This window comes from Thermobia domestica, chromosome 5, assembly GCF_964235325.1.
Source record: "Thermobia domestica chromosome 5, izTheDome1.hap1.1, whole genome shotgun sequence".
Classification (NCBI taxonomy): Eukaryota; Metazoa; Arthropoda; class Insecta; order Zygentoma; family Lepismatidae; genus Thermobia; species Thermobia domestica.
The window spans coordinates 113,783,183-113,809,824 of record NC_137458.1 but is presented as its reverse complement, the minus strand read 5'-3'; the positions used below and the strand labels follow the sequence as shown (position 1 = coordinate 113,809,824).

General features: G+C 35.7%; 1 protein-coding gene across 2 annotated transcripts in view; it reads right to left on the bottom strand.

Annotated features, from left to right (window-relative positions):
• Nucleotides 1-26,642, bottom strand: part of Tasp1 (Taspase 1) — a 65,151-nt gene that overhangs the window by 21,654 nt on the left and 16,855 nt on the right. For both annotated transcript variants that reach the window (XM_081758912.1, XM_081758913.1), the window contains exons 3-6: nucleotides 21,164-21,435; nucleotides 6,421-6,500; nucleotides 5,149-5,216; nucleotides 2,539-2,652 (exon numbers count right to left, since the gene is read on the bottom strand). In XM_081758912.1, the coding sequence (XP_081615038.1) occupies nucleotides 2,539-2,652; nucleotides 5,149-5,216; nucleotides 6,421-6,500; nucleotides 21,164-21,435 (534 nt within the window). The remainder of the gene's footprint in view (nucleotides 1-2,538; nucleotides 2,653-5,148; nucleotides 5,217-6,420; nucleotides 6,501-21,163; nucleotides 21,436-26,642) is intronic.

Genomic DNA, 26,642 nt, shown 5'->3' with positions numbered 1-26,642 from the left:
GTAGATGTTGGAATAGGCCTATCACGCAACTACAGTTGTAACTTTCTTAACCTATGAGTTGGCAACATTACTAGCACTCGAGGAGGGAACGTAAGCTTAGGATTAGGATTAGGATTTAGATTTCTGGGCTTTTGGCATCTAAGGTCATTTAGCCCTTCACGTTTGAGGGATGACGTCCTCGGCGAGCACACAATCCGGGGAAAGGGAAGGACGAAGGATGGGGGAAGGAAGGAAGCGGCCTGGGACCTGTAAGTTAGGTACCACCCCGGCATTTCCCTGGTGTGAATGAGGAAAACCCAGGAAAACCTCATTCAGGGTGGCTGGCCTAAAAAAGCGTTCTACACTTTTTCGACCGAGCGCCCCCACCGGGAATCGAACCCGGGACTCGTTAGCGACTACGCTACGCGGGGGCCAGCGGGAACGGAAGCTGTCTGCTGATTCGGTTCTCAAGAATTCTTCTCCATAATACAACGTGTTCGAGTAAAAAATGACTGCTTTGGTGATAAAAAATGAAATGAAATCTTTGAGTTTTACGTCCCACGGTTATGCCGGTTAGGCTAAAGGAGACGGTGATGATGAGAGATGAGTGAAATGGTGGAATGAAGAAAGTGGGAGGAAACGGGAAAACCCACGAGCACGGTGTTTGTCCACCACAAAGTTCACTTGGCGGGGGCTGGGATCGAACCCGGGACCCCAAGCACCAGAGGTGAACGCTCTACCACTGAAAGAACTTACAGTTTATTTTCTTTTCACTATTAACAAATTATTTATCTTGTGTCAAATCCTTTTTATAAAAGCAAGAAGCCTTAGTCTGTCAGCCACGCTTCTGATAGCTCTTAGTCAGGCTAATAGTTGTCGCTAGCTGCGCCTTTATTTACCTGACCCCACGATATCTCACTAGCGTCCAGGTAATTTACAGATGAGACGAATGCTTGGGGGAAGCAACTAGTAATAATGATAATGATTTATGTATAGTTATTTATTGTTTGATTTAAATAATGAAGTGTAGGCTTATTCCAAACGTTAACAGTTAAAGGACTTAGCTGTAACTAAGTCCCCCCACTCTTAGTATAGTGGGAAGAGTGCGTGACTTTAAAGCAAGACGCCTCGGGTACGACTCCCGATGGGACAGCATTGAACGCATTAGTGATTCAGATCCATCTTGAAACTTCAGCTCTCGTCATACATAGTACGTAAATATAAATAAATTATTCTAACTATGTTTAGAGTAGAATTTATACTGTACTATATTAACCCTTTAGAAACCGCGTGTAATATAAACACACGACGGATATGCTATATAAATACACCATCTGGACGGAGAGAATAAGTATAGTTTATACGACACATTTACGTTTGTCAAAAGAGGCTTGAATTACTTTTAGAGCGTTTTCTGTTTGTGAAAAAAGACTGCTCGCTGTCCCTAAAGGGACCCTTTACAGACGGCCGTGGAATGTAAACACAGCTGATCATTCCGTTGAGGACGGGACGAAATCTGGCCCGAGAGAACAGTTTCATTTACGTTTATTTTCTTTTATTTATTTATTTTTGAAGTTTAATGTTTCACGATCATCCACCGAGGCTAAGGGAGACATTGATAATGAGATGAATGATAAGTAGAATGACCAAAGTAGGAGGAAATGGGACATCCTCGAGAAAACGCACTCCCAAACACATTTGTTCACCACAAAGCCCACTTCGCTGGGGCTGGGATGGAACCCCATGCACCCCAGGTGAGTGCTCTACACTGAGCTACCGCGGCATTTGCGTTTAATTTCTTTGTATTGTATGGGATATAATGAAAAAAAATCAGTTTATTTTTTTGTCTCTGAAGAAAGACTGATTTAAAATAGCCGTTTCTAAAGGGTTAAACAGAAAATCACATAAATCGTACTTAGATGGGTGCTAAAATGATTCTCCTACTATATCAAAATGGCATGTAAGTTTTCTAATACATATTTAAGCTGTCATTTAAAACAAGTTTTATCTTTTCTTTCTTATATACTGGAAAGTACGATGGCTCAGTGGTAGAGTGATCACCTCTAATGACAAAAGTCCCTGATTCGATCTTAGGTCATATGAGTTTGTGATAAAAAATAAAAAACATCGTGTCCATATTGTTGCTTTTTTGGGGGTTCTCCGTTTTTCCTTTTACATTCTCATTCCATCAATTCTTTGTTAATCACTTCCATTAATCACCCCTATCAGTGGGACTTTACGAAATTTTATTTCATTTCCATTTTCCTTAGCTACTATTGTTCTTTTCAATCCTCTTAATTTTCTTTAGTACCTCTTTACTCTCTATGACGCAATCCTGGGACAGCTAAACTATTAAGTCGGGGAAAACTGAATCTTTTCAACATTAATCGGAAAACAACTTGGGGCTTGTATAGTTCACTATAGAAATCATCATTGCTTGTCATTACGAAATTCTTAATATCCAAACAAATTTAGAAGGTATATATATTCATGTTTAAAATTTTTCATAAATTCAATTCAATTACATGACATTATTTCCAATTATAAAAGAGTAATTACCTGTCCCACTCTACCTGGATGTTTAAGAGGTATTCCACCGCTTGAACAAGCAGCTGAAACATTTCCATGTTGATCCAAGCATACTGCTCCTACAGTGTCTAATGGACTTAATACCTACCAAATACACAATACATTTCAATTAAAAATACACAGAAATCACTTGTGGAGTGTTCATTAAACTTACATATGTAACTAAATATGAAAATTACAATCTTTAAATCAAATACAATATATTTTGCAACTGATATAGATGTCAATCTGAATATTCAATAGAGATGAAAGCTCTTTTTTAAGTGTTGGAGGACATCTTCTGAAGGACTGTTACTATGGTGGCAATCTTCCTTGTATTGTTCTGCTTAAGTTAGTGCAAACTATGCTACTCATTTTGATACACTCTTTAGAGCTCCTATATAAAGAAGTGGCCAGGCAATAGGTCTGTAACTTTGAGACAAACAGACCTTCAGAAATCTGGTCGACAGAAGGCTCTGAGAAACATTATAATGCAATGAAAATTGTGGTACGTAGCTCCGTCTTGATATATGCCTATATACATCAACTTCAAGTTGATATATAAATTGTACGATGATACTGTTTAACAGCGCTCGCTAGTCAATGACATTTTGAAGAAAATGGGGCTCCGTATCCGTTAGCTTGAAATTTCTCACCAATATTCTCTTATCTTGCAATCTCATGTAGAACTTTTAGAATAATTGTGGACCAATCCATACCTCTTTTGACCCCACACACAATATGCTGAAAATTCACTGTTTGTCTACCAATAAATTTGCCTGAGACGAAAATAATTTTTATCTTGGACTACTTTAAACTTCCATTTATTACACGCTGACATATCAAATATTCTATTCACAAGTGAAAGCACAAGAGTGTTGTGGACTATGTATCTTGAAACGCTCTTGTAAACGAAGTAAGACAAAAACTGCTGACATTGTGTAGGAAGCAAATATCGAGGGGAAAACATTGCTTAATATACTATGGAATAACACCAGCCTAACAGTGCTGTCAATCCAACAAAAGTTGTATTTTTCAAATGGCACTAAATCAGGTAATTACATAAATAATTCATACTTTTCTGACTAGAGTATATATTTATTTATTGAAATTAAAATAAGGCGTAAGAGTTTCAATAACTTAACGTTATCTTCATCAGACGTTAACTGGAAGAGATATCTTCATAACATTAAATTATCATTATTATTAAAGATAACAATAATAATCTACTTAAATAATAGTTCCAGAGTCAAGTTGGATGAAGTTACATGCAGATAATTACACATTTTGAATTTGCTTATTAAATGAAAACTTACAATACCACATTCATTGTTCAGTATAACAAACTAAGAACGCTACAATATCACAAACATCTAATTTTGAAGGCTTCTACAATAATAATAATGCAAGTGAAACCAAGAAATGTGAAATGCATATCCAGAGTACCTTATTGTCTATCCAGAATGCATATGCAGAATACTGAGCTTATGATATGACATATTTCGAATGAGTATGAATAACGTTACAAGGAATTGAAAATTTGATTTTTTTAAAAGGCTTTCTTAGATAAGTAACATAACTAATCACGTAGATAGTTTCCAAAAGACACAAAGTTCATAACGCTATTTACAGTAATATGTTACCTCAAACCGTTCCGGAGGTACGAAAAACATGAATAGAGACTGCTTCAATGCTTAACATGACATGTTTGTGGGGAACTTTTATAATGATTGTAGATTTTCTTTGCTTCTATAACATTATAATTTTTTTTTAAAGTCCTAATTACAACAAATTCAAGCAATTACATAATTTTAAGAATGTTGAACATTTTACGAATGTTTATACCATATTATCTCCAGAGCGGTTTTGGAGATTGAATTGCTAGTGGAAATCATTTACATGATTGGATGTGATGTTATCTAAGCACTTTTTTTTTTTAATACATCAAATTTTCACTCCCTTATACGTTTCTTCCTATTTATTTGAAATTCATATCATGATCGTAGTATTTGAAATTAAAGTATTTGAGATGTTTGTTATACTGTAACATTATTAGTTTGTAACACAGTAATAAATATGATATTACAAATGTTGGTTTAATATGTAGAGTTGAAATATCTCATAACCTAACGCAGTGTCACTTAAAAAGATAAAATTTCATGTTGAGTTGGCAACACTGTTAATCTGATGATATTTCAGGGTATATCAATGTTCTTCCCTCAATATTTTAAACATAAAATTTTTGTTTCTTTTTAGGCAATTATTTAAAACTTACAAGAGTGTGTCAAGGTAAATGGTCCATCCTATGAAGTGGCTTTATTACTCATATTTGACGATATTTATTCATTCAATATTTTATGCTAATAAAGCATGAATTGAGAGCTCCCTCGTGGCTAAGTGGTTAGTGTGCGCGCCTTTGACATGGGAGATTGGGGGTTCGATTCCCGGTGGGAGCTCATGTGGCTCGAATTCCACGTTAAGCTTAGGTCCATGTCTCATTTTGCCTCGCTGCTGAGCGGAACGGAAAAATCAAATTAAATCAAATCAAAACATGAATTGAAAGAAGAAGTAAAATCATTATTAAATATGAATATACAGTACCTTCCCTGTTTGTAATTGAAATCTCTCTAGTTTTCTCTTATAGTGTTGATGTAATTTAAGTGACTTTTCTGTAAAATAAGAAAGAAAAAAATATAAATTCATTATAGCGATGGCTAACATAAATACTTTAAATCCAAATTTGTTGATTAAAGAAGTCCTTCAATATAGCGAGAGCTTAAGAAAATTAATGATAAATGCAAATGAACTATGATAGAACAGTTATCATACTGATGTACTTTTTATGTAAATTTGAGTACAGAATGGCCAGGTAATTTAATTATTAAATTAATAATTAATACGCTAAGCTCTGACCCATACACAGAGTAAAATGCATCACGTATGTAAAATGAAAAACTGAAACAATAACAGTATCCCAGTGAGCACTTTATATGTTAACCAAAAACAAAAATATCAAATGTCCAAACCGATTAAAATATTAGATTAATTATTTACCAGGTATGAAGACATTTTTATATCAAATACAGTTAAAAAGAAATAGAGTTTATAATTTACGCCATGCTGCAGAATCATGAGGCATTATGAACCTGGAAATAAAGTGTTGCTTGAATGACAGACCATTCTGCCAAACTTAAGAGAATTAAATAAGTACGTGATCAGAATGAGAGTAAAACGTCAGCAAAACACAATTTGGATCAAATTTAGAGTTGAGAGCTTTGGTATATTGTTTTACAATGTCTCTGGAATCAATGCCAGAGAAATCTAACGCTCCCTTTTTATATATTACACTTTTAAAACAACATCAAATTATATCTTTGTCAATGTTCATTTGCATATTGGAATCTTAATGTCTTCCTTCGGGAAATGTTTTTAATAGGTTTATTATTATTCTTTATACTTTTGTATTTAAAAAGAATTTAAAAAAAAGCATTTACTTTCAAAATCACGTTCTTTATCTAAAGTGATTATTGCTTTTGTCATGCCTTATCAAACACTGAATTTTCACATAAATAAATATATAAGATTTTTTCTAGTTTATTCTTTTGTCTATATTTGAACTTCAATTGCCAATTTAAAACATTAATAAAAAATAATAAGAAAAGTATATTACAATATTTTCTTTAAATCAAATCAGTGAAATAAATAATTAAAATAAGCTCAGCTCAGATCATTGATACTTCACTACAACTGATACTCAATTACAATTCGTTAGTTATGGCAGTACTTACTGAAGTTATCAATAACCTGAATTTTTTTGTACGAATGTGACACATATTAATCTTACTTTAAGATATTTTATTTAATTATACTTACCTGCAATTAAATTTTTATGTAAGCACTCTGACAGCCCTGCTTCTTTGGCCCATTCTCTCGCTCCTTTACCCACTAAAAAACTAGAAGAAGTATCGTAATTAGCCAATAAAAAAATTCACTTAGTACACTAAATATGGAATTGACGCAATATTTCGATGTGTTTCAAATGTACCCTTGCTTCATTACATTTATAAGCTGAAATTTAAATTTAGGTTGCATTTAATATAAACAGAAACTCAAACAGGAGTTAAAAATATTCAAAAGGCACCATAATATTGAATTTATTTCTCTGAATAAGACATAACTTTTTTCTTTTATTTGGCAGGCACAGTGGTATGGAAGCCTGAATTCGTGAAATTACGTTAGTTCTTCAATTTTGTTCCAGATTTCAGGGACCTATATTCATTACGTTATGAATAGTTTACCTAAAAACAACACTGTTCATCCAGGATATATTTAACGAAAGAAAACACTTCCGCTTCAAAATCAACACATCCGCATTTTTCACTGAGTGAAGCGTAATATTCTGATTGTTGCCTACATTTTTTTCAGGTACTAGGCAATAAAACTGCATTCTTAGAAAACTTGAGAGTAATTAAACCATTTTGATTTTTCTGTTTGATAACTGCGCTAAAAGTAAGTTAGTGACTATGTGAGACGAAAAGAAAATAACTCATTTTTCTATCTTCTATATGTGTGTGGATACAATGAGTGAAAAGGGCGAAAAAGCAACGCCGAGTCGGAATCTTTCGGTGACCATGTCAGCGCACTATACACTACGCTATCTAATCCGATCCTAAATCAGCCACATAAACCTCCATTACTCAGGTCCACGTTGAGAAATTTAGAGTACACAAATTGTATCACAATACAGATACTTACCAATCTAATGAAAACACGTAAGTGCAAATTGCCAGATTAATAAGGTGTTGAACCACCATTCGCCCTCAGAACAGCTCTGATGCGACGCGGAATGGAGTCAGAGAGGTCGTAAATGTTAGCAAGTGGAATATTAGACCATTCCACGAAAAACATCATTTAGTTCTATGGGAAAGGATAGATGCAAAAATCTGTGGATTCGTGACTCCAAAATGGACCACATATGTTTAATTGTGTTCAGCTACGATCCGACGATTGAGCGGAACATGGGAAATGTTCAACTTTATCCCGATGTTCCTCAAACCATGATGCAACAGCTCCAGTTCTGTTATTGAACGCATTATTATCCTAGAATATGGCTTATTGCCCGGAAATAACATCTGGATAACATGCACATCTTCTCCTGAAAGATAACGGGCTGAGACGAGACTGGTAAGTGTCTGCACAAGATTCACTGAAAACCAGGATATTGCGGCCCATTCCATCACAGAGCCGTTGTCATGTTTCCCAATTGAACGGAGACGCTGCAGACCATACGGTCCTTTGGGCGTCCGCTACTCATAAACACGGCTCGTAGTTTGAAATAAGGTGAAAAATGTACCATCAAATTATGACCCATATGTCCGGTCACAGGGGCCTATGTTGTATGTTTGCAACACCATTCGTGCCGTGCTAAAGTGTTATGATTCCCTACCAACGGTTTCGTCCGTGCAACCCGACTCCGTATGTCCACATCGTATGACTCGCTGATGACTGTAATTGTCGACACAGGTTGTAGGAGGTGCTTCTTGAGTACCTCCGTCATTTTCACCGCAGTTGCGTGACAATCTGTTTTAATAGTCGAAGAACCTATCACTGAGGGTTATTTCCAACCATTTTTCCTCTTCGCCGATATGGTTTTGCCTCGAGTTTTGTACGTCGTGATAAATTTGGACATTGTTCTTAGAAACACAGAAACATACTTGCCACTCGTCACGCTCGCATCACATAATCGAGCGGCAAAAATCTGTTCACTTTGGAAACCATATTTCACTTTGGAAACACAATCACTGTCTGCTCAGTATACTGCACACTGCCGTTCTACTTCTCGTCATGTACTACGGACCAACCCAAACATCTTATGTGTTTCCATTCAATTGATAAGAATCCAGGGTTGGACCCACCTGAAAAAACCCACTTTAAAACCCACCTGGGTTTTTGAGCTTTTTGTTAGTATATTGTTGGTACAACTAAGGTGATTACATTGAAAGTGATTTTTATCAGATTTTGGGCTCTCCTGGGCAAATTAGATGTTTCACATTAAGGTATACAACAACATAAGACTTTTATAAACTTCTGAATGCACTGAATGAATTAAAAAAATAATTTTAAAAAACCTTAGCTTGAGGTAATTATAGAACAAATTAATGTATAGATTATGCTTGTAGCCTGTTTGAAGTAAGATATGCAATTTCATATTTTAGAAAATACTTTCCGTGAAAAATGCGCTCGCTGACTCGGCGACGCCGAGGGACGTTATCCCTCATTGGGTTTAAGGCCACAGGTGCTGGTACTACCAATAAATATGTAGTGCATTAGTAAAACTATTAGTATTATTGTTTTATTACCTTTGATGGCAACACAAGTATTCTTCAGTAAAATTTGGTTTTCCAAAAAACAACAGTTTAGTTCAGTTATTTGTTGCTACTCTTCAAATAAGCATTCTGCAGAATGAACGCCAGCAATAGCGTAAAAATTCTTGTCAAATTTCAGAAGCTTAATGCTCGGAGTTACGAAGATTACGTAACTTTTACTAATTCAAATGCTGAATTCAAACTTCCTTACTAGTGGAAGTTTCGATGTACATCAAGAAAAAGCTGCATTTTCGAGAAAAAAAAAAGTCGCGAAAGAAGTACTCGGGAAATTCCCGCAATTCAATGCACAAAGCGTCAAAACTGAATAATTCAAGAATAACGCTATTTATTTTACGCTGGAAGATATTGAATTTCATTTAAGACATTTTGAAACATTAACTTTATAAAATGTGAACTATCTCTGTGTTAATTGTTTTAAATTAATTTTCTGGAAAGAGCCGTCTTGCAACAAGTGCTCGGAAAATTCCCGTAATTGAACGCATAAAGTATCGGAAGTGAACTCCAACGAGTGGCGGCGGTAAGACGTTAAAAGTGTGTGTGTGTGTGGGGGGGGGGGGGGGGCAAGACATGATCTGAATATTTGATATGAATGTTAGTTTTCCTGGTTGCTTGTAACACTTTGACGAAATGTATAACTATTAGGATACTGTCTTTTTCAGTTATATCGTATATCTTGTTTCATATTTTGCTAAGTAAATTGACAAGAGCAACGGAAGTAGATACTGGCCCTTTGTACTCTTAAACAACGAAGGTGTAAGGAGGGGTTTAATTCCTTGCTCATGAATATATGTCTGGAAAGTTGTGTGATCAGATTAGGGGCCTACTTAATAACAACGGTGCGAGCGGTCCCGGGTTCGATTCCTGGTGAGGGCACTCGCTCGAAAAAGTGTAAAACGCTTTTTCAGGCCAGCCACCCTGAATGAGGTTTTCCTGGGTTTTGCTCATTCACACCAGGCAAATGCCGTGGTGGTACCTAACATATAGGTCCCAGGCCGCTTCCTTCCCCCATCCTTTGTTCCTTCCCTTTCCCCGGATAGTGTGCTCGCCGAGGGACGTCATCCCTCAAAACGTGAAGGGCTAAATGGCCTTAGATGCCGAAAGTCCAGAAATCTAAATCCTAACCTAAATCATAGTAACGAATAATGAGGCTTGTTTTGCAAAAGTTATATTGAAACTGGAAATTAATGAACAACTTACATTTTTAATTCCACGAATGCTATTATATGTGTTATTACTCTTAGAATGACAGTGAATACTGAAAGCATATGCTACGACATTTAAAGAAATACTTTTGCTGCTTCCCGAAATATGTTCGCTGCCATTAAGTACAGTTTTCACTTTCTTGGAATATATCAAAACTCAGCAATACTTAGTCACTCCACATTTCAGTTATACAAAATAATCCTAAAACCTAGAATTATGCTGAATTCACTAAATTTAATTGTATATACAAAACTGTATATGTACACCCTTAAACTCATATATTGCACTGCAAAATTAATATTCCTTACTGAGCTCCTTCGTGGCTAAGCGGTTAGCGTACGCGCCTTTGACGTGAGAGACCCGGACTCGATACCCGGGCGAACTCACGTGGTTCGGATTCCACGTTGATCATTAACTCCACGTCTCATATAACTTCGCTGCTGAACAGGATGTTAAACTGAAAAAATCAAATCAATATATTCCTTATTATTAGAAAGAACAAAATACATTTTAGGAACTGTTGATTTTTGTGCAATTAAAGAATAACATGTGAAGGACTTCTTTTCTTGCGAAATGTTATCTCAATTAGTTCCAGAGCGACTGACTAACATATCGAGTCCTTGCAGGAAGAAATGAAAGTACGCTGGAATTGTGGCGCACCAATAGGTTAATTTTGGGGCTATTTTTAGTAGCAGTTCAAACGCAATTCCTGTAACTTTCTTAATTCCACGGAAAGACAACCAATACGTACTCATAGAACGAGAAATATTTTATCACATTTTTATTCTATGAACCAATAATACATACAAAACTTTATATGTCCAAATGAAACTATATACATTAATGGGTAATTACAAAAAAATGTGTGTGTGTGGGGGGCAACTGTGCCTCCTAATCGCCGCCCATGACTCCAACAATAAAACTATTTATTTTACATTGGAAAATATTTATGTCGTATACGACATTTTGAAACATTTATTTTATAAAACACGAATTATATATCTTTGTTTTAAATTAATATATTTGGTGTTCATATTTGGCGAACGTCACTGAGTCTCCTGGGATGATTCAATCTACATTTGTTTGTTCGTCTGCCTGTACCACACATACTACAGGGTATCACTTTTGGTCTTTTAAGTTTAGATTTTCATGGTACAAGCACGAGACACACTAAATTTCCTGTATAGATTTTGGCGGCATACCAACGTAAAATTTCAAAATTGCGGCCATTCTTTTTTCAAAATAGCGGATATCCACGCTACAAAGTGCAATTTTGGTCTTTATAAGTTGACATGTTTAGAGTAGAAGCACGATATACTTTAAATTAGCTGTATATACTTTGGCAGCGATCCAACGTAAAATTTCAAAATGGCGGCCGTTTTTTCAAAACTGCAGTGAATAGAAAATTGTTGTGACAATGATAATCTAGAAATATAAATCACATTTTAACACTTTTAACCCGAAAATATTGAAATATTTCGAAAAAACCCAATTAAACCCGAAAAAAAACCAATAAAACCCGAAAATACCCGAAAAAACCCACATGGGCCCAGGTGGGTTGGGCTTTTTCAAAAAAACCCGGGTTTTTTCAAACCCTGTAAGAATCTATAGTATTGTACTTGGACATTGTTAGAATTTATATTGTAAGGATACCCACGTTGCCGTACCAGGTAATAACCACGTGTGAACTACATGTATTGATAATAAACACAAACAAACAGACGACGTTCCCGAAGAGGAGTCGATCACCATCGCCAACAGTCGGAAGGACGAGTACCCACGATGGAAGCCGACAAGACAGAATAAAAAGGACCTGCACACCTCGACCAACATCAATCTTCCCGGATTGATCACAACACCTAAAACCCCTCTCACGACGCTTGGTCACCGAGAGGTACCTATCCTTATACCCACGACGCTTGGTCACCGGGTTCCTTTCCTCTTTCTCACGACGCACGGTCACCGAGAGAGGGATACCTAATCTACACCCCTCTCACGACGCTTGGTCACCGAGAGTACCTCACCTCAAAGCTCACGACGCTTGGTCACTGGGCTCCCATCTAATCTTACCTGATATTAGTGGAATTTCTTATTATTTGTGTACATAAAACTTTTGTAATAAAAAGGTGAAGGGAAAAGTCCAAATCCCGAGTACATTTATTGCTCTACCCGAGAAATCATTACATGGTGGAGGCGCCGGGGTAGCACACTGACATGCATCTAATGCCTTCTGACGGGGTAGCACACCGACATTATTAGGTGACTCGCGATCAATCATGGGCCCAGTCATACTTTCGGCAATAAAGTTAATGTAAATTGACGATATTGTACTGCTAATATTGTACGTTGCCAAAATGAACTCTTCCACGGTACCTAATCACGTAGCATACTGTAGTTTGTAAAATCAAAACTAATTATTTTAAAGATAATAAACCACAATGCAAATAACATTAGTCATTCACCTCCCTGCCGAACAGAATTCAATATATCGATTACGTTGACACACATCTGCGTCTTCGTCGGTCTAGTGAAAAGGTAAGGAAGAGTAACAGTTTCTTTTCAAGGGACTGTTTTCAGATAAGGAAATTAAATACCTGACCTGAAATGTCCACAAAAAAAGGAACAGGTAAACCGTTCATATTTTTACTATCTAACTCTTATATTTAGCCATGTTATTTCACTAAGACCATTAATTATCATCAATGCTACCTATATATGCTTATTTTATTTTGTACTTTTCTCCGTCCGTACTTCTGTACGTCGGGCAAGGTTAGAGATGTTCCGTAATGTCAATTACAAGTTGTTTTTAAAAAAGTACTTTGAATATATCACGAAATAAATAATTTGCCCAACATGAAAGTGGTAAGCTCAATATTGTGCTGATCTTCGTATATCAATGTATATCAGTATCGGATCGTAGTCTGCAGAAACAGCGATTGTAATATCAGAGGTATATGCGTACGAGCAAGTGTTCCCCTCCCCTGGTGTTCCTCAGTTTCATCCAAATACTATTTACGTAATATGAACAGGAAAGTCTCTTCAAGCTCCATTTTTATATTTACTGATTTAAGTACATTCATTAACATTGATTTAATATATAGGATATTTCCCTTTTTTCAAATAAAATGAACTGGCAATATACGTTTATATGTTATTTATATATAAAACGTCTATACCAACGTTACTAAACAAGAGATAAATAGAATATATAGCATATGCTGTAAGGCATGAATGAGGGCATTGAGGACAAAGAAAGAACATAGGGTTAAAAAAAAAGAAAAGAAAAGAAAGAAAAGGACGAAGCTAAACAAACTTACTTAAAATGGAAGTTCATCCCTCGTTCTTTCCGAGCTGCAAATTTTTCTAATGCCTTCTGACTGAGATCCAGAATGCTGTTTACCAAATTTCTCTGAACAGAGAGCATTGCTGCCATAAATAGTATTTCTTCTCTCATAGTGTTACGAAGGAAGTTATTTTCTTTAGGGTAGAGAGACATCTCTCTCTCCTCCGACGATCAGCATTTTGTTAGTATTTTTTATATGAATATAAGGGACAGAAATTCAATTTTCAGTGACCATGTTTGTTTGCCGCTCTACTGTAAAGAAGTATGAAATCTGATTTTTTTTTTTTTTTAATGAAATTAAATTTTAAGTTAAACGTCTTATAGCTATACCCTTTACGTTAAAGGACACGGATAATTATTGGAAGTGAATAATTGTGAGATTAATTTTTTTGTGCTCTCCCACTGGAAATCGAACCTGGGATCACGTGCACCGAAGACACGTGCTAGCCACTAGACCAGCGAGGAGAGCACTTTTCTCTTTTCGAGACATCATGTAATAAATATTAATATTTTGAGTGTTTTTTGGTTTTTAAAATAATAAGAATTACCGTGAATTTGAAAACTATTGAATTTGATGCTGACATTACTCTGAATACAGGAATTTCTCTTTTATGACTAATAGAAATATATTTCAAGGTAGGAAAAAAGCACGTACAGCGATTGCAAGTACTAGATATTTCTGCTATTATCAATATTTATTTGATCTGTACGTACGTTTGCCTGTTGAATCTTGAGTCTTCCTCATTTTAGCTCTTTGCTGAAACGATGTTTTAAAATCGGAGAATTTGTGAAAACAAAATTAAGGTACCGATGAACCATAAAAAAACATGCAGACTTTTGTATACAGTAAGATTATTACTAAAACCCTCAGGATCATTCTTTCACAGTCAAAAATTATTTCGTAGATTAAAAGTTACTTGGGGTCACTGGTTCGACCCCAGCTCGAGCCAAGTGGGCTTTTGTGGTGAACAAATGCCGTGTGTGGGGTTTTCTTGGGGGCACCCTTCCACTTTCTTCATTCACTGTCATCCTCATCGCCTCCTTTAGCGTACATGGCATAACTATGGCATACAAAACTGAAAGATCTGATTTGATTTAAGTTACTTATATGGCAATGGAAAATACTGATGAAAGATTAATATTTTAAATTACTTAACTAGGTGAACTGGAAAGGAATATCATAAATTTTGAGCCTATTAATTTTGTGCACCGGTAGCTGCATTTGTACTTCAGCATTTCATTAGAGATACCTCCTGATTGCACGCCTAACAGTATTATAACACTAAAAGAACGGCCAAGTAAGTTTGTGGTGGACAACATCGTGTTCGCGGGTTTTCTCAGGATACTCCCGTTTCCTCTCATATCTCATTCCACCAATTCTTCCATTATTCATTTACTTGCCTTAATGAGTCTCCCTTAGCCTAACAGGGAAAAACGTGGGACGTTAAAATAAAAAAAATGTACCCATAATGAATACTTAGGACAAAACTCCAGCAGGACTTTTGGGGACGCGGTGGCTCAGTGGTAGAGCGTTCACCTCCGGTGCTTGGGGTCCCTGATTCGATCCCAGCTCGCGCCGTGTGGACTTTGTGGTGGACAAACACCGTGCTCGTGGGTTTTCTGGAGGTTCTCCCGTTTCCTCCCACTTTCTTCATTCCACCATTTCATTCATTTCTTATCATCACCGTCTCTTTTAGCCTAACCGGCATAAATGTGGGACGTAAAACTCAAAGATTTATTTTTCCAGCAGGACTTTCCCCCATCCGCAAGAAGAGGGAGGAGAAAAGTCCGACACACAAACGGAATCGCGAGTATACACATATTGATGCACATAATTTTTCATGTAAAACAATTATTACTGACGCACATTACATAACTTAAACAGTAAATATATTAAATACTGTAGTGGGTGAGTAAACAAATCTAAAATGTTTGAGCACGTATTTCGAACCGAAGCCCTTTCCAAAATCTAGGGCAGGAAAACTGCCCACTCTTAGACCCTCTGCGGGCATCCATGCTTAGGACTACCCTACAAAACCCCGTTATACATAATCTGGGATCTCTCAATCAGAAAAAGACTAAGTCTGTGAGCCATAACGAGCTCGCCTGCATTGTAGGCCCTAACGTTACGCCGCTGCTCTAATTTCATTTTTTTACCACTACCACCTAAGCTTCCTTCCAGGAAATTTTGTCTAAAGGTTGGACGGCAAAATTAAAATATGAGGAGGTTGAACTAGGACAGGAACGGTTTGTTGGCAATAGTAATTTAATATTTCTTAGTTCTCCCGAAATTATGCTTGGAAGAAACATTACTCCTACAATATGCATATTTGTTGTTTGCGAGTTTATGTTTTGTAAATCTGTCTGCTTTCTTAAAATGAATTTTTTAGAGATGCATCAATGGTGTGTTGCATTGAAGAGCAAATTTTTATTTATATTGAAACATAACACTAAAACTTTCGTATTAAAAAAATATGAGGTTGCACAACCTGCAACTGTAGGACCAGCCGTCCCTTGTGTATGTGGTAAAAGATTTATTATTGTTTTTTTATTATTATTATTATTTTTACAATATGTGTATTTACAAAGGCAAGAAATATATTGTTAATGATAAAAACACACTGAATATTATGAAATGAAATCTTTAACGTTCTATAGTTACGTCTTTTAGGATAAAGGAGACGAATAATTAATGAAAATAAATGATTATGAAAGATTTGGAGGAATGAAAATGTGGAACGAAACAAGAACTTCCAGAAAACCCAGACGTGATGTTGCCCACCACAAACACAACGAATGGGATAGAACCAAAGACTCCTGACACCGGAGGAGCGCGCTCTACGCTACTCTGCTCCTTGTGAATATTATGGTTTTGTGCATTACATTAGATTGAAAATTTGCGGAGAGTGAGTGCATTTCTTTTTAATATTAATTTGAAACGAATGCCATTTCACAGGAACAGGGATGTACACTCTTCTTTCCTCAGCATCACGCAAGATTCCATAGGTTTGCCTTGAATAAGTTAGTATACGATGCTTTCTGTACTATGCGTTTCTATTTACACATAAAAAATGCACCACAACTTTCGAGAGCTATCTTCTCAGATATTCAGAACTGCCAGATAAACTAACTCAGACCTTCAGACCAAACGTACTTAATGCACAAAATTTCTCCTGAAGTTGTTACTTCGCATCAATTCTTGATTTGTGTCTGGCCTTGAGAATTTTGGTCATCTCTTACCCATTTACTCACTCATTATATATCCTTACCGTAGTTTTTTCTTACGAATTATTAAACTTTTAATAAGTATAAGTATGTGCAAGATATTAAAAAAAAAAAAAGTATTCAAGAAATAACTGAAAGACATTTCAAATTTCACGAATACCTGATTCTCAAAAATCATTTTCTTATGTGTTTTCCATTTCTATATTCTTATAAAAGTATATAGAAAAAATTTCATACCTTTGGCATTACTAGGTATGCAGAAAAACAAACTCGTATACAGAATGTTCCATTATTATGTCCATAGGTAAATAAACATGATAGAAGACAACAGGTTATCGAAAACAGTAAGGAAAGCAAGACCAAGAGGGTTAGAAAAATACAAAAAGGCATGAAAAACATGGGTGAAAGCTGCAAGAAATTCTCTCGAGGAAAGGAACATCGTGGGAAGAAGTAAAGAAACTACCGGAAGATAAAAGAAAGTAACGAGTTCTATGTAAAACTTCAGCACTCATGAGTATAAGAGGATAGGAATAAGTAAGCAACCGGAATATTTGTATGTGCTTTCTGGCTGATTGAATATTGTCTTTAATTTATGTTTCTTGGCAATGTTGAATAAATCTTTGGTAAAAATATGGGGAAAAGATAATGGTCCGCGCGCCAAAAGATTCTAATAATACATACATTCTTGCTATTAAAAAACAATAATATAAAAATGTCCGGGTCAATCCACGCCAAATCATCACAGAAAAAAGAACTTTTTAACCTCATCATCTCAGACTGTGATGAAAGTTAGTGAAAAGCAAGTGCTTATGAAGTAAACAACATTTGCCAAGTTATAAGGTCCAGTGACGAGTAGTTGTCAGATAGCAGTATTGCCAACCTGAAAAAAAATGTGCAATTTTTCGCAAACATGGTAAATGAAAATAAATCATAACTTCGCTCCTTATTTAGATAGAAACGTCATGCTGGTCTTCTTGTAAAACTGAAGGAATCTCCTTTCAATCAAAAATAGGTCTAGACCATTTTTGTTATTTTTGGAGTCAAGGTCACACACTGTGACTTTTGACCTTAAATATCCGAAAAAATGCATTTTTGATTTTCGTCAAAACAACACATATTCTGAAGTGTTATGGTGTCCACCTGTTGTGTAAATTTCACGTTGGGATGGCTACGGGAACAGGAGTTACAAAGTAATGAACCGAGCAGACTTCAATAAAAAATGCCATATTAAATGGGTGGATATGATGTAAGAATCTTTCAAATGTGATATAAATCCCTTTCAAAAATGTAAATGTTGCACATTTCAAAATGGTACTGACCTACAAGTGAAGAGGGTGTTGCTTTATCCTTTGCATTCTCTCTTGTATGGCAATAACGTTTGTAGTTGATAAATTATATGTGCTACCAGCAGCTATGCACGGGTCCACTGAAGCAAAAACATGAGTGATTGGAACAGTCAGAACATCAGGAGGTTGGGGTGTAAGCTGGGTAAGTTGTTTAAAGATGCAGAGGTCTGCTTATTAACGTACCATCACTGCCTGTCAATTATAATGTGCAACCTACCTCAAGTGCTTCTTCCAGCAGTACACTGAATGCACAGAAGCTGACAAGGTGAGGGGCATTCTGGACAATGTTGACTTTGATTTTAAGTTTAACATCCCTTTCAGCAGCAAGGCTTTTTGAGACGGGGCCTACTGATTAACGTGGAATCCGAACCACATGAGCTCCCACCGGGAATCGAACCCGGGTCTCTCACGCCAAAGTCGCGTACGCTAACCGCTTAGCCACGAAGGAGCTCGGCATTCCGGATAATATTCTTGAACAGAATGCAATTGAAACGTTACCTTCGAACAGTGGGTTACTTCTAATGCATGTGCCCTTGAGACATTAGTGAAGCCAACTAACCAATATGTTGACATATTTATTTCTAAATTAACTATCTTGCAGGTACATGCTTTTATTGCAACCCAACAGGCAAGGTATATAAAGGACACTAAATATGGGTTAAGTGTAGGTGAAATTGTTGTTATATGTAACTCTGCGGAAAATTAATCCATTTTGGAAGACGAGGCCCAAGGTTTCCATTGGAATAATGCACAAGCCATTGTTCATCAATTTGCTGTTTATTTCCTTGAAAGACCTGCAGATGGAATGGACGCACACTAACCTAATCATCATCTCGGATTGCATGCAACAAGACACCACTGCTGTACATGTGTTTCAGAAGAGACTGATTACATTTTTGAAAGAAACATCAACGCAGTATCTAAGATATATTATTTTTCTGATGGCATTGATGGAAAATACAAGAACAGGAGAAACTTCACAAATCTGCTGCACCACTACGATGACTTTGGAATCTATGCTGAGTGGAACTTCTTTGCCACTTCCCATGCGAAGAGAGTCTGTGATGGGCTTGGAGGGACAATAAAGAGGCTAGCCGCTAGAACATGTTTGCAGCACATATCTTCAAACCAAATAATGACTCCACAGCAGCTGTTTGGTTGCGCACAGAAGAATGTGCACAACATGAACTTTGCGTATGTTACCCTCCAAGAAGTTACTGCTGCAGCTAAAGTTCTGAGTGCACGGTTTGATACATCACGGCCAGTACCAGAAACATAAAAGCTTCATGCATTGATACTAGTACCAGTTGACAAGCTAGTTGTGGCAAGATATTCTACATTAACAGAACGTGTAGAGCATCACATGAACATTTTACGACAATCAGTTTCACTCGAGGAAGCGAAAGCATTTGTGACATGTTTTTATGATAATGCATGGTGATTAGGACATGTGATAACCGGAAATGCTTACACACAGGAAGTTCTTTTTAATTTCCTTCATCCTCATGGACCACCACAATCGTATGTTTATCCCCAACCTCCTGATGTTCTTACTTTTCCAATCACTCATGTTTTTGCTTCAGTGGACCCGTGCATAGCTGCTGGTAGCACATATAATTTACCAACTACAAACGTTATTACCATACAAGAGGAAATGTAAAGGATAAAGCAACACCCTCTTCACTTGTATGTCAGTACCATTTTAAAATGTGCAACATTTACTTGTTTCAAAGGGATTTATATCACATTTGAAAGATTCTTACATCATATCCACCCATTTAATATGGCATTTTTTATTGAAGTCTGCTCGGTTCATTACTTTGTAACTCCTGTTCCCGTAGCCATCCCAACGTGAAATTTACACAACAGGTGGACACCATAACACTTCAGAATATGTATTGTTTTGACGAAAATCAAAAATGCATTTTTTCGGATATTTAAGGTCAAAAGTCACAGTGTGTGACCTTGACCCCAAGAAATAACAGAAATGGTTTAGGCCTATTTTTCATTGAAAGGAGATTCCTTCAGCTTTACAAGAAGCCCAGCGTGACGTTTCTATCTAAATAAGGAGCGAAGTTATGATTTATTTTCATTTACCATGTTTGCGAAAAATTGCACATTTTTCTCAGGTTGGCAACACTGCTATCTGACAACTACTTGTCACTGGAGCTTATAACTTGGCAAATGTTGTTTACTTCATAAGCACTTGCTTTTCACTAACTTTCATCACAGTCTGAAGTGGTGAGGTTTTTCGCTGTGATGATTTGGAATGGAATGACCCGTCCGTATTGTGAGGTTTCATTGTATTGACTTTTGTTAACTTAGAATGTGTCTATCTTTCGTGTACGAATATGTTACTGGTCGTACGTTTTCTGCGCATGATATATATAACTCGACAAGATTGACTTCATTGCTGGCTGAGTTGGAATTATAAATATATCGTAACAAACCATCTAATTTTCAAATACGGAAATGCTTCATGCTCAATCCACTGTTGTGGATGGCAATACAGTGTTGGGTTAGTTTATAACTTCCGTAATTTTGGAGGCACAGATATAGTCACTGAAGTCACTGCTACCGAACAATAGTGAACTCAAAATTTATTCTGATACAAAAAAAAAAAAAAATAAATAAATAAATAAATAAATAAATAAATAAAAAATTCTTTTTTTGCATTCAACTATAAGTTTTCCTCTTGGTGTATTTTATTCTGAATATATTCCGAAGAAAAAAAAAAAAAAAAAACTTCAACTGTTCCTGAAACTTGTGTGATCTCTTCAATTTTCCTTATCTGCTACGCCTTAATTTTCTTTCAAGTTCATAGTTGTTTGCCAGTTTGATAAGACAATTTACTTCTAAGAATTTACAATGTATCAATAATGTAAGAAAAAACAGAAACATGTAAATTTACAAACAGTCGCTGCCAGAAGAAACGAGTTATCTTCGGAATACATCACAAATAAATATCATAGTTTCACAATGGGACATGGCATGTTATTAGTTTTTTTGTCATATATTTATACATAAAGCCATTTAAGAGCCAGGATAAGTTAGAGAAAAGGAAAAATTTAGATCTGTAAGACTACAAGAAAATATTATACTAAGTCTCTCACCAAGGTGGAATCCTTCCACATGCTAAGCTTTTACTTTGCTTTTCACATAAATGGCGAGCTATTAGTACTGGATTAGACACTCCAGAGACAGCTCCCACAGCCCCGAAGTTTAATGTATTACCATCCATGACACTGGCGTCGCATTCAACCTTCCCATTCCACGTAAGATTAGAACCAAAGCCTGCGTTTGTTAGAGAAGAATCTTCTAACACCATCGTAGCAGCTGTGACGGCTTCAAGCGATGAACCACCTGCTTTCAGTACTGCTATACCCTGCCACAAGAAAAGAGCTTTTTCATTTTTAAGTCTTCAATATTTCTATTTTAAAACGAATATATATATTTTATATATATATAAAACTCAGCATCTATACACTGTTAGTTTAGAATTTAAATGAATTAACTAATTAGTTCGCTTAAGTAACTAGAAGTGCAACAAGTCACGAAAAAGAAACGAAGTTTTTGATAAATATTAATTAATACTTATGACACCTTCAATTTAAACAGCAACACACAGATCATATTATACGATCTCTCAATACATAAAACTGTAATCAATTCAGAAATACATACTCAACTCATTCTGTTTAAAACTTGTCTCATTTAATTTTTCTTTTCAATCATCAACTGTTTTCTTCTTCATTCGGAGATAGTGCTTCATATAAAAATTTTCAGCCCAACATCATCTTACCTTATGATAGCTGAAATTGTTCGAGATCTTCCCCTAAGTTTCTTTAAAATTTCAGTATCAGGACCAACTTTTCCAAGAATGTTCTATCACTTTCATTTCTTCATAATACTCCTTTAACAGGGGAATGGTATCATCTTTTTTTTTTTTTTTTCTAACTCGTTTCTTTAACTTTATTCGTGGGTTGTTCTTCAACTTCTTTATTCCTTCCTCTATTGAATAATTATGAAGTCTCTCTTGTAAAAATCATTCTCAGTCTGATTCCCGTAATCATCTTCCTATTTGTTCTACTCTTCTTTTTGCTTAGACCAATCTCTCATTTGCTTCAATAGTAAAGTCTGCACTTTCAAAATTCTTTACATCTTTGCTGGACAAATCATCTTTTATTTTCTTCAACTTTTCATCATTCTGCCTGCTTAGTCCCAACATTCGATCATTTTCTTTTCTTAAATCTTTATATTCTGTTATAACACTCACACTATCTTAGATTCTCTCCTCTTTGGACTTACACTAGTCTCTCCGGTATTCTCCATCACTTTCTCTTCTTAGTTATGGAAATTAGAGCCTTCAGTATTCTCAGTAATTATGGGAATCTCACAATCCATAACGATAACGACGACATCATCATCATCATCGTCGTCGTCATGATCGTTGTCTTAAGATGCTGAATCGTTTGCAAAAAACGCTTCTTTCTGTGTTACCATTGTCGTTCTATGGCGATAAACATTGAAACTGGAAATAATAAATTTGAATTATTTGCGGTTTAGATAGAGTACTGCGGCCACTCATGTTTTCTTAAGACGCTAAACCGTTTGCAAAATACCAATTCTCACTATCTGTTACTGTTTTCGTTCTATAATTATAAATGCTGAAACCGAATATAATTAAATTGAATTACTTCGGTTTCAGTAGAGTTTGAACGAAGAGGAACGAACCTATTCTTAGGACGCTAAATCGATTGCAAAAAACCGAATCTTGATAGCATTTACCATTTTTGCTCCATAGAAATCAGTATTGAAACCGGAAATAATAATAAATTTGAAGTACTCCGGTTTTGGAATAATGTTGTGGATAGTCACGATATGTTGTCTTGAGACACTAAATCGTTTGCAAAAAAGTGCTTCTCGTTATGTTACCGTTTTCGTTCTATGGCGATAAACGTTGAAACCAGTATTGAAACCATGAGTAAAAAATTTGAACCACTTCCAGTTTTGGTAAAGTGTTGTAAATAGCCATGATATGTTGTCTTGAGGTGCTGGATCGTTTGCAAACGAAACGCTTCTAGCTATCTTACCGTTTCATTCTATGGCGATAAGCGTTGAAACCGGAAATGGCTAATTTGAACAACTTCCAGTTTGTATAGAGCAGTGATCGCCAAACCGTCTATCGCGAGCTATACAACGAAAAACACTGGTTCTTTTTATAATTAAACTTGAGCCATCAATAATAACACACTTCGTCTCTTTTATATTGATATATGTATTATATTGTTTATCTGGTTGCCTGCCAACCGGATATTGTCAATCTCATTATTTAACATATGAATATCCTTTTCTGTATATTTGACAATTATATATTTGTAACTAACTTCTTCTTCATAACCTGGGTTAGTACATATAAAAAAAATGCTTATTGCCCAAAATAATATAAAAATATACAACGTACCGTTGTATATTATGACGCCCGAACGGAATTTCCCTTTTTATTCATTAACTATCATAAAAAGGGAAAAGAATTCTGGACCGTTTATATACATATGGAAATTATTCGAGTTTTCGAATGGACCTCGTATATTTAAATATTGCAATTCATATAATTATACATACATAAATCATATTTAATTCTATAACAATATCATTATCATATATATTTTAAACTTTATTCTTCATATATTTATACGTTTCATCGACGATGAGGCGCATTCGAAATTAGATTAATAAGTTATTTTAAGTTCTTTTTCAGGTCCATAAAAATGCTGGTTATAAGCTATTTGATTCCTTTTCGGGGCCTTTAAATGCTGGCTACAAGCTATTAATTCATTACTTAGGCTTCATGAAGAATATTCCGAGAAAGATGCATGTGATATTTATATAGTTATTCTTTGAACGTAACATGATCGAATATAAGAGATAGTTAAACAAAATATAAATTAAGATAGCAATATCGATAATAATCAGGACATAACATAAGAATTAATATCTTATTAACATCATGACATGAATAATGAGATTGATGTTATATGTTGGCAATCATAAGAAAAACACATAAATAGTATGGAACATTTGAGAAACTCAAGATTAAATAACATAAAGTAAAACCGAGAAATCATAATGATAGTTGAAGCAAAATCAATTGAGTACGGTTCCCTCAGACGCCGTAACCGCAATCTAAGTTATATGTCCAGCAAATTCCTTATAGAAAACAAAACTTACTAAATTAGATATATATCAGCATTACAAAGATGCTTTTAAATATACTTCAATAACATGAAACAGAAATAATATGATTGATAATACAAATATCAAAGAAAACACATAACATTAAGGCATTTAGTCAAATTAAGAATCAATTTGATATGTCCTTTTAGACGTCCCTACATTAAGTTATGTTACATGTCCAGTGAATTTGTTTGGGCTGCATGGAAAGTCACAAACCGGAATACAGCCTTGCGTGTTATTTACATCCATAGTTCTACGTTTCTTATTATTCTTAGCATGGTTCCTGCCATCTGCACAGCGTTTCAAACAAATCGCATTATTTCTGCTGCAATTAGGTTGTGTACGATTACTAATAAAATTAGGTTCGGATACACAATCACTACTACTATTACTGTCACAACTAGGATTATGTTTAATTACTTGATTACTATTACGGTTGCTATTACGATTAGGTTCGATTACCTTACCGGTAAAATTAGGTTTAGTTGTCATTCGTTTTACCGGTGTCAAAGCGTCGTGTCTTTCAACATATCTATACCTCTTCTTTCCACAATGCTCGCGGTATTTTGTCCTTCCACGGGTTTTATTTCTTCTGTGGTTAGGTTCGGTTGCATCACCGTTACACCTGGATTTAACATTTTCATGCACATTGGGATCACTCTTCAATTGCACATAAATACTTCGAACTTGTCTCCGAAGGTTAGTTTGATTCAAGTTAGCACTGTATCGCTCCATTACTGGATCTTTAAAACTATGCAATATCACATTTGGATTATGGAAATCCACACACTGCATGACGTTCTGCAAAGACACCATCAGACTATTCACCAACATCATTCTGGTCCTTTCGTTGAATGAACAATTCAATAGATTTAATTCTCTCGACCAATCAACACAAGCACTAATAGGAACACATGTTTTCTTTCTGCGTTTCACGAATATTGGAATCAACATATCTTCTGCTAGATGAACCATAGGATTAATATCATGTTGAATATATTGTGAATTCAAGCAATCAATAGCTTTCTCAAGATGACGATGATCGTAACTTGCCGCGCGGGGACATTTTCGGTAGATCGCGTTAACACTCCGGTTGGCTAACCTTGATTCTTCCACTGAAGAGCAATAAAAAAATGTAAAATTAAAAATAAATAAATAAATAAATAAAAATGGTAGTTCATTTTGTTGGTAGCTCACAGTAGGATTTTTAAACAGCGCGGTAGCTCAAAAGCTCCATAAATTTGGCGACGGCTGGTATAAAAGCTTAACGGAGAAGACGGAAGCTATTCTTTGAACATTGAACCGATTGCGAAAAACAGCTTCTCGGTATCTTTTACAGTTTTGCTCTGATATCTGTTGACAGACGGACAAAGCCGTTCTGTAAGACTTCCGACACTTATGTATAGCACAGTTTGGAAGTTTATAAATTATGTAGCCATGTATATATTTTGCAGGTGGCAATCATATTACACATATTAACTGCCTACACATACACACACACAATACATACAAATCAACGGAAAATCATTTGAAAGTATAGATACTCAATTGCTAGAACTTCATCGTAAAATCAATGAATTTCTTCCGACTTCATTTTATTCAATACCTAGGTAGTTTATATAGTTCTAGCCATACTCTCCATAACCTACTTCAGCGTTATTAAATCCAATTGCATCTGTTATCCCATAATCATGCATACAACTTTATACCTAATCCATATTCCATACTGAATTCATTTCAATTACAAAATAAACTAATCACATACTATTTATCCTAACTATTATGCATGTATAACAGCTTCAAAACCATTTTAACTAAACTTCTAACACTAATAGTACTTATTATAGTATTATTAATTTGGGGACTGCGGTAGCTTAATGATAAAGCGCTCATTTCTGTCACATAGGAGCCCTGACTCGACCCCAGTTCCCGCCAAGTGGGCTTTGTGTGGACAAACATCATGTGCATGGCTTTCTTCGGAGCTCTAACGTTTCCTCCCATTTCCGTCATTTCAGTATTACGATCTACCAATGTCTCCCTTAGGTTAACCGTGCACAACTGTAGGACTGTAGAACTTATAAAAAAATATTAATTCACAGGTTCAATTCGCAGCAGAGACACAATATTTTATATTGATTCAGCTGCTTCAGGAAACTGGAGAGTTATTTAATTAAGAGATCTTGACCTTCGGTCTAGAAGACCACAAATAGCCCCACTGGAAGCCAATGTACTTATCACACATAACTCAATTAAAAGCGGTCTGTCTTGTTAATGATAAAATGGGTTTGGCAGTTATCCTTCACTGCATCCAGTACTGAATATAGTACTCTAAACGGTCTTCTACAGCAGAATTGA